Source organism: Colletotrichum scovillei, assembly GCF_011075155.1.
Source record: "Colletotrichum scovillei strain TJNH1 chromosome Unknown Contig00001, whole genome shotgun sequence".
Lineage (NCBI taxonomy): Eukaryota > Fungi > Ascomycota > Sordariomycetes > Glomerellales > Glomerellaceae > Colletotrichum > Colletotrichum scovillei.
Window position 1 is genome coordinate 3,645,744 of NW_023336259.1, and position 15,446 is coordinate 3,661,189.

Consider the following 15,446-nt stretch of genomic DNA (forward strand, 5'->3'; position numbering starts at 1 on the left):
GGTAAGTACCTTGGCGTCGAAGACAACCGGTTACTGCTATGTGATATGGCGAGGTGAGAAACGATTTGGTAAAGACCTTCGACGGCGGGAGTCCTGCCGCGTATCCTAGAGGGCGCGTGCGGGGGGGAGACGGGCGACCAACCTGCTTCGCCTTTTGAACAACAAGGCGATCTCCGAGTTGAGGTTCGAATAAGCTCTACCGACAGGAGACAAAGTGACGGCCTAGGAGTAAGTCACCCCATTCCCACGACAGACCCCCCTCTGAGACGTTCTCAAACAATGCACTCGATTTCTTAACTCGAAGAGTCCGCCCTCTCTTACCTCGCGATCTATGAAGCAGTAAGTAGCTTGGGAACTTCATCGCCTGCGTGAAAATCGAGACATCAACGAACACGGCAACCTGATCAGACCGAACAGGCCGGCCAAAGAGGTGCAGAAGGTTGCTGAGAGCGTATTCTAGCGCCAACCTACTTCCCCGTCGGACACCAACTTAACGGCACAAGCTGAAGCAAAGATGGGCCAGGCTAGACCACCCACGGTAGCCTAATTGCTAGTTGAAGTTCGACTTTTGGATTTCCTCGATAACAGGGTACTTAGAGCCTCGATATGCCTGATGGCTAGGGAGCGCGGCAAGGGAAAGAACCGATGTGCGATATCGAATCACCCGAGCAACTTGGAATCGGCGTGCTGAGGAACGAAGGTATGATTAGGCAGTCTTTTCGCGATATTGGCCTGAAACTCTCGGCATTCAAGGGTTCAAGTAGGTGACATATGAGACTTTTGCTTCTAATGAACAGCCGCCGGCTCCTTGCTGAGCCGACCTTCAAAGTACAAGGAAACAGAGGCCAAGATGCGGGAATATCCGACGAGGAGTTATCCCAACCCTGAGCATCAAACAATCTCCACGGACGTTAGGCTGAAGCGGACGCCACGAAAAAGCCGAGGAAGAGACGAAGAGATATGTATGTCCAGTGGCCATGTCCTCGGTACGACCATCCTCAGATAGTTGAAGAAATCTCTCGATGCAAATGTCCAAAGTTCCGACGCTCTTCATCAATTTTACCATAATTAGGAAGATTAGAACATAAAAAAGGGCAAATCTAAGAGTAACATTCGCATCAAGGCGTAGGCCGTCCCGATGAAGTCTCCCCGGGACCGGGGTCCAGACCCTGGGTGCCGCACCCGAGAGGCAGCTTCGGCCGGAGCAAGTGTGAGTGGGACGCCCGACGACCACACCTCTGCCTTGCAGCTTGATGGAGGTCTATGCCACTATACCTACCCCTCAGGCCAACCTTGTCACACATATACCTGGATGAGAAGACGGATGACACAATCCATGGAGAGCCCTCACCCACCTCTTTCCAGTCTCCTCAATACATCTGCAATGTCGTATATCTAGACAAGTTATCTCGACGATATTGTCATCTCACACATGTCAAGACCAAGTTCCAAATAGAACAAAAATACATGCCCTGTGCGAAGCTTCCGGAGAGCATGACGGTGGCATCCCTCAAGCGTGGAAAAAACACACCTTCAGCCTCATCTCACCTTACCCACCCACACCTCGTCCCACTGCAAGACCAAAACCTTGGGTTTGCGCGCGTGATGGCGTGGCACGTCGTGGGTACACACCCCCAAGCCACAGCGCTTATTAAACTTCCAGCTCTGCTCGAAATCCCGACCCGACGACATCGGTGGCAAGAAAGGAGGAGAGTAAATTCGACACTGTGCGGTGTGTAAGGTAGCAAAACTACCATCCCTGACGGAATGGATGTTATTCCGACATGCAACACCACGAGGGCGATAGAAGCTGCTGGTCGGATATTCTGACGAGGATCCTGTTCTATTGTGGTTTACAAAGGGCCGAGAATCTTTGGATTCCACCAGTACCCCTTACGACAACCCAGCCATTGGCTCTCTCATCGCTTGCGGTGAGAGATGAAGACTGCCAGTGAGGTGACCTTCGCACCTCCCTCTTGGTGGTGAGAGGCTCCGGTATATTCTCGCAAGATCAGTGGGGCTTTTGTCACACCCGCTTGACGTCCTTCCTCCCCTTACGCCTAGTTCAGACCTCCGCGCATGTCCGACGACACCCCACCTCCTGAGGTTGCCTAAAGTTTAATATACCTACCTTGGGTAGGTAGGATATGAGCCGGTCTGAGCATGCCTTGAGTCCTAGGGTTAGGAAGAAAGTCATCTCCCTTCCTGGGAGCCCCCGCGGTCCACCACCCGCATCGTCTGAGGTAGTCTAGAACTAGACATCCATACCTACCCATGCTTACCCATGCCTAGCCGTTCATGTCTTGACCGAGCAACTCAGTCTCCCCGGCTTCTACCCACATTGAAGAGACTCATAAACACACCCAAAAGAGAACGACGATCGCAGGTCAGTGAAAAAAGAGGAAAGTTGGCCGTCATGTCTCCTACAGAGATACATACATGTACACATTCCCATCCCGACGCCCACCCATCCCTTCCACACTTTAGCCTTCAATCTGATGCCTTACCAAGAGATGCTTCAGACAGTTTGACAAGTCAAAATAATACATGCTATGAATTTCCCCTTTGAAAGTCTTTTTCTCACTAAAAAAGACTTTCATGTTGATGAGCCAGAACCTAAACACCGGTTGTAAGTTAACCTGACCCGAAACTCCAAATTTTTTCCAGCACTTCAATTTTTTTGTTCCTTTTCCTTACTTCTTCTTCTTTCCTTCTTTGTTTCGAATAGACTGTCGAAAAAGTTCTGTCATGCCTTCTTTTCTCTGATGCCTATCGGCCCGCCCGCTTCAACAATGATTTGCTCGTCGATCCGTTTGCTGGTGTCGCCCCACTCAACACGCTTCCACGTTGTGATCCGAGCTTCGTTGGTATCGACCTCGAATACACGTATGCGGCGGTGGTATCCTCCGTATCCAGCATAGCCGCCAAAGCCGACTCCGCCGGCGTAGCACATCCAGAGGGCTGGCTTCTGCTGGCTGTCTAGCGAGAGGGAGCAGTAATCGTTGACATGGTCACTGTATCAGGTTAGGTTGTGGTTCTCTATGACGGGTTGATGATGGAACTCACTGTCCACAGCTGACCATCACGACACCCTGCTCGACAAGGGCGTCACGGAAGCCAGAGTTGAAGTTGGGTGCTGTAACACCCTCTTTCCATTCGCCTTTGATGGCGAGATCGGCATCCCTGTACTCGGGCAAAGGGATGTGAATGAAGGCCAGGTCCATGTGAACCTTGCTGTACTCCTTGTGTGCCTTCTTCAGATTGGTAGAAGTCTTCTTGAACCACTCAATCTGGTTCTGCTTGATCCAGTCGTATCCATGGTACTTCTTCTCATCGGGAGAGTACGCATGGGAATCGAGCATGTAGAGGGTGAGTGCCGAATGGTCCGACTTGCCTCTAGCAAGGACCTCGACGTAGTAGTTGCCAACACCATCGATTTCCTCGGGTCCGGCCTTTGCCAAAGAATATGGCAGCGATTCGAGAATTTGCATCTGAGCAGCGCGAGGAAGCGATCCCTCATCATCGTGGTTTCCAAAGATCGAGACGTAGGGGATCTTCATCTTGATGAGGATTTGAGCGATTTTGAAGATTGCCTAGTAGAGTCAGTTTCCGCCCAGCCCGACAGAGACAAAGCTACTCACCGACTGCGCATCAGGAGCAGTTTCACCGTTGACCTGATCTCCACTAAGCACGACTAAATGGGGTTTCTCCTCGGTGAGGATCTTTTGGACGAAATCCAGTGTTCTGGGATCCGCCTCGCACAAGCCGCCGTTGTAGCCCTCGGGCATGGCGTCGCGACACTTGCCAACGCCGGTGCTGAGGTGGAGATCGGCCAATTGCATGATTTTGAACCTGCCGTTCTCGGGGATTCGCGGCTGTGGTTTGTGAGGCTCCTTCTGGCTTCCTCTCCGGAGAGTGATGTGGGTGACGGGGACTTCTTCGTTGAGAGGGAGCAGCAAGGGCGTTCCGGTGATCTGCCAGCCATCGCGAGCCTCAACCGCGTCGTCGCCAAAGAGCACGTCGATGCCTGTAACGGCCTTCTTGGAGTCGCTGTCCTTCTGGTTGGAAGACCGCTTCACCCACAACCCGTATGGTCGGCTCTCCCACCTCTCGTCCTCCTCTCCCTTCTTAGAAGTCGTGGGGTCGAGTCGGCCGACGGAAACGTCCATGACTACCTTATCCTCTGGTAGCAGCTCCTCCTCCTTCTTTCGTGCGACGTGTACGTATGCGCTGGTGGTCCATGACTTGCCCAGGTACAGGTCCTTTTCGATTCGGTGCCATTTGTTGGTGTCGAGGTTGCAGGATGTGAAGACGTTTATGCTTGAGCATTTCGTTACTGTGATATCCGTGACAATCAGGCCGTGGTGGTGCTGTGGCATGTAGTGGTGCATCGACTTTGGTAGAACTCGGAAGTTTCGGTCGAGGAAGAAGACGGCGAGGAACGTCACAAGCGTCACCGCGGTGAGCTGGATTATCGTCCGTACCTGAGCAAAGGCATCATTAGTATGGTCCCTTTCTGGTCGCTAAGCGTAGCAACAGTACTCACTATGCGGCGCGTCATGTTGGGCGACTTTTACGATTGTCGCAAATCGGAGGGAGGCCGGTCGTGGCGATGTGAAGGCCGGCGTCGTCGTGATCGATCGAAGGTAGCAGCAGCGCAGCGCAGCGCGTGGGCTGAGGGAACACGAACACGAAGTAATCGGCTCGAGCGAGCCTGAATTCAAGCTAATACCCAGGCCATATCATGGCCCGTAGGTCGGCTAAGGTGGAACAAAGATTGAGAGAGGTACGAATAGACACGATGGGCGCGAAAGAGCTTGATGTCGGTTCGTAAATCGAGAGACAGCTCAGCAGACGACAGGGGGTTGAGAAAAGGAGCAAGAAAAGGCACGAGGCAATCAACCGAGACTCGGTCGATAAAGGCCCCATTTAGGTGGAGCCAACTGCCACCTCAGAATCCGGGGTAGCGGTGCACTTTTTGGCATTTGGCCATCTGCTAAATTGCTGAGAGCGCCCTGTGATTGCGCCCGGTCACCACCTCCCTCAGCCAGTCTGACAGTTATCACTGATCAATCATCGCTGCCCATCGGTGGGCTTACCGGGGTACGTACTCACGATTAGGTTATCAAGGTTTCATTGGCTTTCCCCCTGACAAGGCCAGGCCGCCCCCGAAACTCCTTTTCAACTTCACCAACGCTCCAATCGGTTAGGCGAAGACTTCGTGAGGGACGCGGCGACGCCATCGACCAGGAGCAGGATGGAAGAGCTGTTAGCAGCCGCACGTGGCGTCGACCATTATTGACGCGTCCATGTCCATCAGACTGTCACACTGCGAGACATCGTCTACCATCTGCCAGTGCCATTTACGTTGCATGAAGCTGCGCGTCACATCACACGGGCCGTGGTGCGACGCAACAGCAGCATGTAATTCTTGCGAGCGTCGTTCACTTTGACTATTGAAGTCACGGCTTAGAGCCGCTCAGCAACAGCTTTCTTCCATGTCAACGTCATGCCGGTGGAGCCTCCCGTCCCCATTCCATCTCTGTCACCACCTGAAGTACGTAAGCTCGAGAGGGCATGGTCTGAAGACAAGAGACGGACACCCGCAGCACGCAGATCTGCCAGAGTCTCTTACTTATCCCACTTTATATCGCCACACTCAATACATGATGGCCGCGCGTCAATAATGGTCGAATTGAGTTTGTTAAGCAGCCATCCTCCCGGTTTCTCTCGTCTTCGAGGACGGACGAAACGAAATGATAATCATCAAGCCTTGCTATCTCGGGATGACAGAAGCATTGACGAACCAGTTCATAGAGCCGAAGACTAGTTGGGCTCTTGGTCATCAACGACGTGAAGCTTGAGTCAGTCACGACGAAAAGCTATGCTCAAACGACGCAAGACAACGCTATTGATATCGAAAACCTCAATCACCATGGTATTCTCATTTTCTTCCCTTTCATATTGGGCACCCTATCAGCTGCAGTCACATGAGTCTGGTATGGTGGCAAGAGCTGAGTTGCCGCGGATGTGCTACTCAGAACCTCACATGAGGTGCCATGCCAACCCTGTCTGTAAGTCTCCCGCCTCATACAAATCTCACTTTTTAGGTGGTACGTTGTGGCTGCTCGTCTCATCAATTTATGGAACGTAAATCCCACGGAAATTCTTCAAGAGACGAAGAGTCGACTCATTCCCTTTGTCGTGGTACTGAAAACATGCATCTTCAGATTTGCGGCAAAATGTCACCTCACTCCCTGACAAAGCCGAGTACATGGGAAGAAGAAATGGGCTCGATGAGACAAGAGCAGAGAAGAAACGCCGTTGAACGTCTCTTTGTCGCTGTCTTTCTATTGCAGCCTATTTTTGGAAACTTGAATCTGCCTCATCTCCAAACTCTCAGATCCGACGATGCGTTCTTCAACTCAATTTTAGACGCCTCGCATATCGTTAGCAACAACAACGAACACTCATTCCTGGAGGGCAGGGACACCTTCAACATGGACCAATGCAGGAACAGTGGCCCGTGCTCTTCCATCCTCGCTTAATGGGAATGGAAGGCACCGCGGCGACACCTTCCCCTACGCAGTAAGTACCTAGCTGCACGAGCTTGGTAGTCGAGTACGTACCTCTACCAGCAACCAGCAGATGCGCCGCAGCTTAAGCAACTGGGAAGGTCCCCTTTCCTGCTAAACCTGGGAGGTACCTGCCTACCTTTGACTCGCCTTACCTTCCCAAAGCTGTCGTCCTGTGAACCAAAGCAGCAACGACGCGCCTCAAAAATCGTCATAACCCCCGGCGATCCATCAACGACCGCCCCTTCTCTCCGCCTTCCAAGTTCCACCCCAATTCCATCATCAATTTTTTGTTCGCCCAAGTTGCGCAATCCTGTTCACCATCGTTGCCGCCGCATCAAAGTCCCGGCATCGCATCTACTAAACCTCTCCCATCTCGACTTGCCACCTGACTGTCGCAAGCATGGCTACCGACTACAGCTCGTTGAAGGTTCCCGAGCTCAAGAAGCTTCTTCAGGAGAGAAGCCTTCCCGCAACAGGCAACAAGCTCGACCTGGTCAATCGCCTCAAGGAGAACGATGCGCAATCCGCGCCCGGTACGTCAATCGATTTCGAACATGCGCTTTCTTCGATCGCGACCTAACAATACCCAGCCGCCGCCGAGGAGGATGAAATCGATTATAGTGACGACGAGCCTACCGTGCCAACCAAGGCCGCCGAAGCCCCCAAGCCCGCCGCTGAAGCTGCCCCGGCTGCTGAGGAACCCAAGCCTGCCGCTGCTCCTGCTGTAGCTGAGCCTGCCGCCCCCGCCACTGAAGCCGCGACTGCGCCTGCTGCGGAGACAACCGCGGAAGAGGAGAAGAAGACAGAGGAGACTGCAGAGGCTGCCGACGCCGCGCCAAAGGAGGACTTTGCTCTCAACCTGGATGCGACCGACGCCGCAGCGGAAGCCAAGAAGCGCGCTGACCGCGCCAAGCGATTCGGCATCGACGAGGATGAGGAGGCCAAGAAGAAGGCTGAGCGCGCAAAGAAGTTCGGCGTCGAGGTCGGTAGTGTTGCCGGTCTCGACTCTGCGCTTCCCGAGAGACGTCCCAAGCGCGGCCGTCCTGAGCGTTCCGACGAGCAGGCCGGACGCGATGCTAAGCGACAGAGCACCGACGGCCGTGGACCCCGCGGTCGCGGCGGTAGGAACAACAGAGATGGCGGACGCCCTGGAGGCCGCCGCCAAGGTGGTGGTGGTCGCGAGGGCGGCGGCGAACGCGACACCAGGCGCAGCGCTGCCATTGACCCTGCCGAGAAGGCGAGACAGGAAGCGAGAGCGAAGCGCTTTGCCAACTAGGTGTATTGAGGTGTTACGCGTTTGAATGGAGAGAGCCCTGGAGGATGGGGTCTGTATACTATGCCCGGGAAGAGGTGGCTGGCGTTTCGGTCTACGACAGATGTATGGGAGACGCGAACCAGGCATGCGATTAAAATAACACGCGTCTTTGGTCTAGGGAAGGGCGGAGACGATTCAAAACGAGATGGCGTCGACAGCACGAGTCTTCTCAAAATAAGATATTTGACAGTAATGGAATAGAACTAAAAGTCTTTTTGGTATTTCCCATATCTCCAGTTTCTCCTCTCCTGACTTTGACCCTGGATGTCGACTACCTAGGCAATGGACTGCATGTTGGCACTGATACCTCTACGCCATTGTTTTGGATCCATACCTCGGGCTCTGATACCGAACTTACTAAGGTGGACTTGACGATGGATATCGTAGACCCGGAGAACGGTCGACAAGACCGGGAACCGTCCTCCATGAGGTACCAAAGCAGAGGCACCTGAGGCTGCTTGCCTCCCGTAGCCAAAGGCCAGCTGTGTCGCCAAGCACGATTACAAGAAGGGAAAATTTTCCCAAAGTATTGATCAATGGCCACGATCGCCTGAACCTTGAGATCCCCTCAGCCTTGGAAAGAACCTTGAACTGGGATAGCCAACGTTCATTGAACCTTTTTGGAGAGGAGATGAGTTCGACATTCTGGTTGGAGAAACATCGATGGCAATAAGCGTTTCCTATCGCGTTGAGAAAGAGCCATAGCTGTTTGTACTGAGCACCATGTCTACCTTAGTAGAGGAATGGAAGATGAGGCTGAAAGTTTCGACTATGTTGCCTTCCAGAACAGGGTGTTGATCTGTGAATTCGATGTCACCTGAGCGGCCTTGCGTGTGTCCGGGGCGTGTAATGAAGTACCCCTTCAGGACTCTCCTTTGATTTAGTCAATGCCGCCATGCTGAATGACAGGCTTGCTTCCGACGTTCGGCTTTGGCTCCCCTAGATAATGCGACTAAGGACAAAGTGCTCGCGAGCTTTTCATCCAGAACATTTGATCAAGATAGCAGTACTGCGCCCTTGTTTCTATCTTGAGTTCCCGTTCAACGTTGACTAGCGGTTCTTCTCACTCGCATATTCGTTGCCTAACAAAACGAGTAAGCGGACTAATAAAAAGTGAAAGTGATCTAGTATAGTGTATATTCACTCGTGAACTCTCTCTAAACCAAGTCCAACGATTGCTCTCACGTATTCGTTAGCCAATATCAACGAGTCGATAGACAATGAACGAATCTAGTTGGAAAATAGCATCTCCAATCCATAGATAGACGTTTATCAAGGTTAATCGGGCTCCAATGTGACACCACTAATCGTTGCCAACTACCAATTTCACTTGTCCAAGAATGCATCAGGCTTGATTATGGAGACGAAGCTAGGTATTGCGGCTTTGGAGTCCTTTAAATACCTATCGTGATAGTACTGGGATACGACATCCGATTGAGATGGCAATGAAAGGGCAAGCAAGGGTCTGCTCACCTTGAGCGAAAGTTCAATGTAGATGGACTAGGATTGAAGTAGAATTTGAGCAACTATGTTGGAAGATGAATCCAAATCTCACTGTGAGAGTCCGTTACGCATGACCAACAAGCCTCCCGACAAACAAGCCCTATCACGATCCATCCTACCATTCTAATCGAGACAGATCCAACGTCTTCACCAAAGCCCCAAGCTAGTCTAGGTGTTGCACCAGAACATTCCATTGAAGTATCTGGTCTCTTCATCACCCCTCTCCGAGGCCTCACAAACATGCCCGTCACCCCCTCATAGGCGGCAACATCTGCCCAGCGAAGCGAAGCGGACCTCAACTAACGCCGAGACAAGACGTGATGGTCCACAGCGCCCAGAGGTAACCCTGCTGAGACTTGTAGATCGTTTCAAGGCAACAGGATAATGTCCCAGAGGCAAGTTTGAGACCCACGGTAGACGCTAAGGGGTTCAACGCAGGACCGAATATATCGCTGCCTCGATAGTCATTCCATATGACCAGGCCCTCAAGGCTTCAGGGGCGAAATTCAGCCGCTGCCCCGATTCTATTCTAGAACTGTGCTTTACTTACACGAATTCTTCCACACAAGCGGTTCCCAGCCAAGAAGCTAGGCGCGAAGCCTTGTCAATAGAGATGAGGCGGCGAGAACGATACCCTGAGAGAAGCCTCAGGGGCCACAGAAAACCAAAGTTCCAAAAACCCTTTACTCGACAACGTTGGCAACGCACCCACAGACACGCCAGCCGATTCTGGAAGGCTGCCTGCTATCCATAGTCGATCCTCATCGTCAAGGGACACACCAACCGCCACTCAAAACCCATTAAACGCCAACCGCGTGATACCCGCACACGCGCGTGAGCGGGGAAAGACAGGCGAGAGGGGTGGGATGGTGAGACACAGACGATGATGGCGTTAAGACACACCCAATGACTGTGTGAAAAAGAATAAGCTCAAACGCCACGGAAGCAAAGGTCCCCTCCACGGAGCCTCCTCCGCGGATTGGGAAAGATAGCAAAGGAAGGGGTGGGCCGCATCGCGGGCCTCACAGCCGGACGATTTGATGTTGCCTGGATCCCTCAAGCCACTTGGATTCTGAGGTATGTGGTCAAGCCTGGAGGAACTGGTGCGGAGGAACCATGATCGAGCCAAGTCGACAAGTGGACTATGTCCATCTCTAGACGGGAATCTCGAACCACCGACCTCCCTGGATTGACAACATCCACCTCCACTCGGTGAACACACCCTCACCGTTGACTCTATCCCGACGGCCACCGGGACAATACACAAGCACGAGATATGTCGTTGGTATTGAGGCTAGACAGAAATAACAAAGATAGACCGAAACACGACTCTCCGCAAAGTCTCCGCGAGCGTGCTAAACATGGAATATCCGGGTTCATCGGTGAACTCTCCTCCTAACTCCACGGTATTAGTCCGCCGCAAAGTCCGCGATACCCGGCAATTCGTAGATTACGCAACAATGGGAACATCCGTGGGCCCAGCCCCTCGGTAGAGCAAGGAGACGATACCTAGGCGGCCGTTTAACGTCGAGTCTTGGCTGTCAATCATTGCTTTGCCGCGGACGTGCTTGTCTAAATCCCACATCCTGCAGTCAGACACAAAGAAGCTTGGCCGGTTCTCGAAAAAGGCATGTCTTGTTGCCTGATCACCAGCCAACCTCCTTCCGTACATGTACCTAGCCCTACGAAACACCACCACCACCCAAAGATGCTGTGCACTGGTTGGGGGGGCCTAAACGCAGCATCCGAAAAGGGGCAAATATGCGACGCGTGGGGCCATGGAGAGAAGAAACAAGCTCAGGCCGGAGAGAAAAAATTACCAAAGTCCCTTTCTCCTCGTTGCACGCGCGCGGGGTGGACGTGGAAGGGGAGCGGCGTCATTCCCGCAGACAAAGCTGCACAAGCTACAGAAAAGAAAAACAAAAAAAGGAACACTCAGAAGCCTAAGCCTCCAAACATACCCGCCGCAGGTTAGGCAGGTGCATAAGCAGAGTGTTCTTGGCTTTTGCTGATCAGAATGATGGTCGTGGGACGATACATTACCCCTCGTTGACGTCTGAATAGCCTCATGGCACCGAGCTAGACGACTCAAAGTCCTTCCCATCAACCTTAGTTCGGTGGCTCAGTCCCACATCTTTCTAGACCTCAGTACTATTTCAGTAAACAATCTGAAGAAAAGGATCCATAGCCAAGGAAGGGGATCTCTTCCTCTCCCCCGTGTCCGTGTCCGTGGGTAATGAGGATTAACCTCCCTCACCCTTCCTCCCGAGCCGAGTTTATCTGGCAGCCTGGGTAATAGTACGCAAGAGAGAGACAGAAAGTAAGTGTGGGCTCTGCCAACGCTTTCTGCACCCGTCGTCTAGACGAGATCCCAGTAGTCCACGATTAGAAGGACCCGGTCAATGTCGCGCCCCATGTAACACTGCTACCCGTACCCCATCTCCCGAGGAGACGTCGCCGTGAACCCGGCCGCATGGACTGACGAACGAACGTCACCCTTCTTCCCGCTGGCGGCCCCGCCTGGAGCGGGGCATTCGGACTCCCTTCGGACTCGATGAGTGCGTGGTTGGAATAGAATGATCATATAGGGGAGGGGATATGTTTGAGGGTCCCGCTGCAGCCCTGGGGGGATTCTCCAACGAGAGCGGTAAAGTCGATACGATGAGACAAGGGGGGTTCCTGGCCTCGTGTACACTATATTCGGATTGCTTTCTCTTCAAGGGCGTGCACGCTTGGGTACATTCTTCACATGTATTCGTACGTACAGGCCTGTTCTTGATCGAAAGCATCCGGTATCCTGGGGTGTGTTGGATGGTTCATCGATCTGACCAAAGACGAACAATTGCAACCTAGCTTGCATAGGATAGGTGTACGGGGTTGAACACCACGAAATACGTCAATCTTCTTCCATGCCGTACCTTTGCGTTGCCTTGCTGTAATGACAGAGTCGGGTCATCTTATCGTCAAGTCCGTTCGGCCCCGAGAAACCCGCCTTCAGTCCAGCTTAATTAGTTAGCACCATACGATACGGCCATATCGAGTCTCCCAAAAATGGCCCCTCGATCTGACCGACTGCATTGGTGAACAGCCGCGCAAGCAAGAAAGGGTTAGAGCCATACGAAAACTGCGTTGGTCCCGCGGCACTTTTCACTATCCTTATTCGCCAGACCGAACGCATCTCCCTTTGGAAGGAGTCGAATCCTCGCGCTGCTGGGAAATCCAGAGAAACGTTACCAGATGATAGGAAAACCAAAGTCCCACGTGCTTCAAGGTCCCGATTAGGAATAGGGGGGGAGGTTAGATAGCAATCTTGACGCAAAGAATCCTACGCAGCGGTATATCCCCCCCCCTCTTTACCTTTCCACTGTCCCAGGATAGGTTCCCGGGATACCGGACCACGCAAGGAATTGGAGTGATGCGGGATAACGAACAGCACATACACAAATACACACCCACTGCAGAGCAACAGGGCTGGCCTCAGTCTAGGTAGGTACACACGTCAACCAGGGCTGAGTATTTGTCAAACTCTACAGCGTTGGCATGAGGCACGAGGCACACCCACTACTTCGTAACGAACTAGTCTCTTTTCCACTCTCTCTCTCGAATCGCTTACCATAAAAGTAACTCTGTCGAATGCTTGTGTCCCGTAGTCCTAGTCTCCATAAGCCCACGGTTCGTGGCGCGCCCCTGCCCTACGCGCCCGCCCGCCCGCCGGGCTCCCACGATGACGGTAGACTAGGGTTCTTGAGTGCCGGGGGGAAGAGGGGGGGACGAGGTGTTCAATGATCTGTGGTTTGATGGAGATGACGCTAAGCCTGGTGACCAATTCAGGGACCCAGAGTGATGCTCGTGAGAGGCGGACGCCGCGCCCGCCCGCGCATGTGCACCATGGGCCATGGCAGAGAGAGAATACGCAAGTGTAAGTCACTTGGTGTGGCTTCGCCGCGTTACCGCATCTCCAGCACCGCCGCTTAGCCGCCTCCCGTGATTACGTATCCGTATCTGCCGCTGCCGGTTGAGTAATAGTAAGCACGTTGTCGGGTTAGATGGATACGAAATCAAGGTGATTGGCCAACCAGAGAAGCAGCTTCGGAATGAGCAGGTTGTGGATTCCTCTCTCCCTCAAAGGCAGGTACTCTTTTCAGAAATCAGCTGCTGCTTGTGACTTGTGTCCGGACGATGTCTCTGCTCGTCCGGACAACTCCGGAACACCCCCGGGCGGCCGGGCGGCCGCCCGCCGAATGACGCTCCCTGGCTCAGTAGCCTGACCTGACACTAGTGGCCCCGACAACTTCCCAAACTTGCGGTCGGGAGTCTCCCTGGGGAGTAGCTGCTTGTCATCTCGGCTCGCTTCTCTTAGCAAGGAAGTTTGAAGAAAATCAAAGTTGCGACAAGTGGTTGATCTTGCGTCGCTTATCCGATTCTCCTCAAGATCCACCCGGCGGCCGACTCTGCGCTATTCCGTTCGCGGATGGTCATTCGAGGTCAAGCGATCACACTCAACTCGTGGGGTTCAGGGTCATGGCCCATAGGCGTTGTGGAACCCCATGTTCGCTTCGCATCTTTCGACGGGGGGGCTTTATTGCGCCTAAAGGGAGGAAAACTCTGCGAACCGCTAACTGACCTGTTGACTTGTTGTAAACCTGTGTTTGCAAGCTGCATCTGTTTTCAGGTTCTAGACATGAAGCTGTAAGAAGCCAAGGACGGCGTAGCAAGGGTACCCCGTATTCGGAGGCAACAAGAGGGGTTGGTTGACAGGCACGTCAGGCTTCAGCTTGCTCAAAATGCTGTGACACAGTGACTGTGATCATTAGAGCCGACATAGTTCGGAGTCAAGGTTGAAGATGACACCTCAAAAGTACTCCGATGCTCGACTCACCGAGCTGCTTTGGCATTCACCGAGAGCACTGGCAGCCTGCAGGCACACGGGACCTGGCCTTTAGCGCCGTGACCGCTCGAATGCCGCGGTGCATGCCCCTCCATCCCACCCATGTTCTTGGGCGGCCGCTGCCTGCCGCTCTCAACGCGGAAGCTATGACACAGTCCACTCGTTGCGAAGAGGGTGAAAGACAATACGACTACTTGTCTGTCTTTATGAATAACATGAATGACGCGCAGTGCAGGTTCGTAGATAGCAATGAAGTATTATATCGATATGAGACATGTTGACAGAAAGCCTGAAATAAATGAAATCCAATAAATGCGTTGTCCAAACAGAAACCCTATGCCTAAACCCAACCGTCTTCCGACGTCATGTTACGCCATCGTTAATGGAAATCTCACTAACCCCACATACAACCCGAAGGGCCCTCCGAATCAACTCAGAGCTGGCATCGACATCGAATTGCGAAAGAGATACGCTGTGGTGAAAGCGAGCGCCCTCGTGGTCGACAGCGATTGATCGTTCATGGTCGAGCCGTGACTTCTTCAACTATGACTCGGTCCATCAGCACCCGCTGGTTGGTTGTCCGCCGTGGAAACGTACTGTTGACTTGAGCCCTTGCTTTCCTTCTTCTTGCCGCTATTCTTCTTCGACGAGTTTTTGCTCTGTCCTCTGGTCTCTATCCGAGGAAGTAAGCCGTCGAAGATGGCATACTGATCGTAGCCTTTGCCTTTGTCATCGGGTGAGGTGCCCTTCGAGCTGCCGCCGCCGTGGGAGTCCATCGTATTGTTCGATGTCCTCAAAGCCGCAATCTAATCAGCCCCTCTATGTTAGTCAACACCTCCAGTCAAAACTCTAGCTTAGACGTACTGTGGTTTCTTGGAGCTTGCGTAGAAGCTCGCTTGTGTCTTGATCTGTATACGATGCTTGAGTGGGCGATGCTTGGTGAGTTGAGGAGTAACTCAATGCGTTTCGAGAGGCTTGCTGGTCTTGCTGGCTCATTCTGAAGGCGGTCTTGCACGAGGTTTATATCTTTGAGAATGGATAGGTAGAGGGAGAAGTTCTTCCCACCGCCGGTCGTGAAAGACAACGCCAGGTAAAAGGCGGAGGGACTTTGGAAAGTTGAAGAACCAGCCCTGCGCGGCAAAGCTTCAAAGAGGTGTACAAA

At 52.9% G+C, this 15,446-nt stretch overlaps 3 protein-coding genes across 3 annotated transcripts; 1 reads left to right on the top strand and 2 right to left on the bottom strand.

Annotated features, from left to right (window-relative positions):
* Positions 1-2,459: 2,459 nt before the first annotated feature.
* HER10_EVM0006423 (calcineurin-like phosphoesterase) lies at positions 2,460-4,969 on the bottom strand. The gene is made up of 4 exons (XM_035476007.1): positions 4,547-4,969; positions 3,642-4,484; positions 3,067-3,593; positions 2,460-3,014 (listed from the first exon to the last, which is right to left on the bottom strand). Exons 1-4 carry the CDS (start codon positions 4,559-4,561, stop codon positions 2,747-2,749), a joined length of 1,653 nt encoding a protein of 550 aa, XP_035338446.1. The 5' UTR covers positions 4,562-4,969; the 3' UTR covers positions 2,460-2,746.
* Positions 4,970-6,719: 1,750 nt separating this feature from the next.
* HER10_EVM0012382 (uncharacterized protein) lies at positions 6,720-8,049 on the top strand. The gene is made up of 2 exons (XM_035481778.1): positions 6,720-7,111; positions 7,169-8,049. The coding sequence occupies exons 1-2, from the start codon at positions 6,979-6,981 to the stop codon at positions 7,852-7,854; spliced, it is 819 nt and encodes a 272-aa protein (XP_035339002.1). The 5' UTR covers positions 6,720-6,978; the 3' UTR covers positions 7,855-8,049.
* Positions 8,050-14,811: 6,762 nt separating this feature from the next.
* On the bottom strand, positions 14,812-15,446 carry HER10_EVM0008891 (uncharacterized protein). Its single transcript, XM_035478398.1, has 2 exons — positions 15,149-15,446; positions 14,812-15,090 (listed from the first exon to the last, which is right to left on the bottom strand). The coding sequence occupies exons 1-2, from the start codon at positions 15,278-15,280 to the stop codon at positions 14,824-14,826; spliced, it is 399 nt and encodes a 132-aa protein (XP_035338696.1). The 5' UTR covers positions 15,281-15,446; the 3' UTR covers positions 14,812-14,823.

Excerpts from the sequence above, each read along its gene's own strand:
- HER10_EVM0008891 (XM_035478398.1), bottom strand. The coding sequence starts at position 15,280 with ATGAGCCAGCAAGACCAGCAAGCCTCTCGAAACGCATTGAGTTACTCC. Across the intron at positions 15,091-15,148 it reads GCAAGCTCCAAGAAACCACA|ATTGCGGCTTTGAGGACATC; the intron begins GTACGTCTAAGC and ends GGGGCTGATTAG.
- HER10_EVM0006423 (XM_035476007.1), bottom strand. Across the intron at positions 3,594-3,641 it reads CTGCTCCTGATGCGCAGTCG|GCAATCTTCAAAATCGCTCA; the intron begins GTGAGTAGCTTT and ends TGACTCTACTAG. Across the intron at positions 3,015-3,066 it reads GTGATGGTCAGCTGTGGACA|TGACCATGTCAACGATTACT; the intron begins GTGAGTTCCATC and ends AACCTGATACAG.
- HER10_EVM0012382 (XM_035481778.1), top strand. The coding sequence starts at position 6,979 with ATGGCTACCGACTACAGCTCGTTGAAGGTTCCCGAGCTCAAGAAGCTT. Across the intron at positions 7,112-7,168 it reads CGATGCGCAATCCGCGCCCG|CCGCCGCCGAGGAGGATGAA; the intron begins GTACGTCAATCG and ends AACAATACCCAG.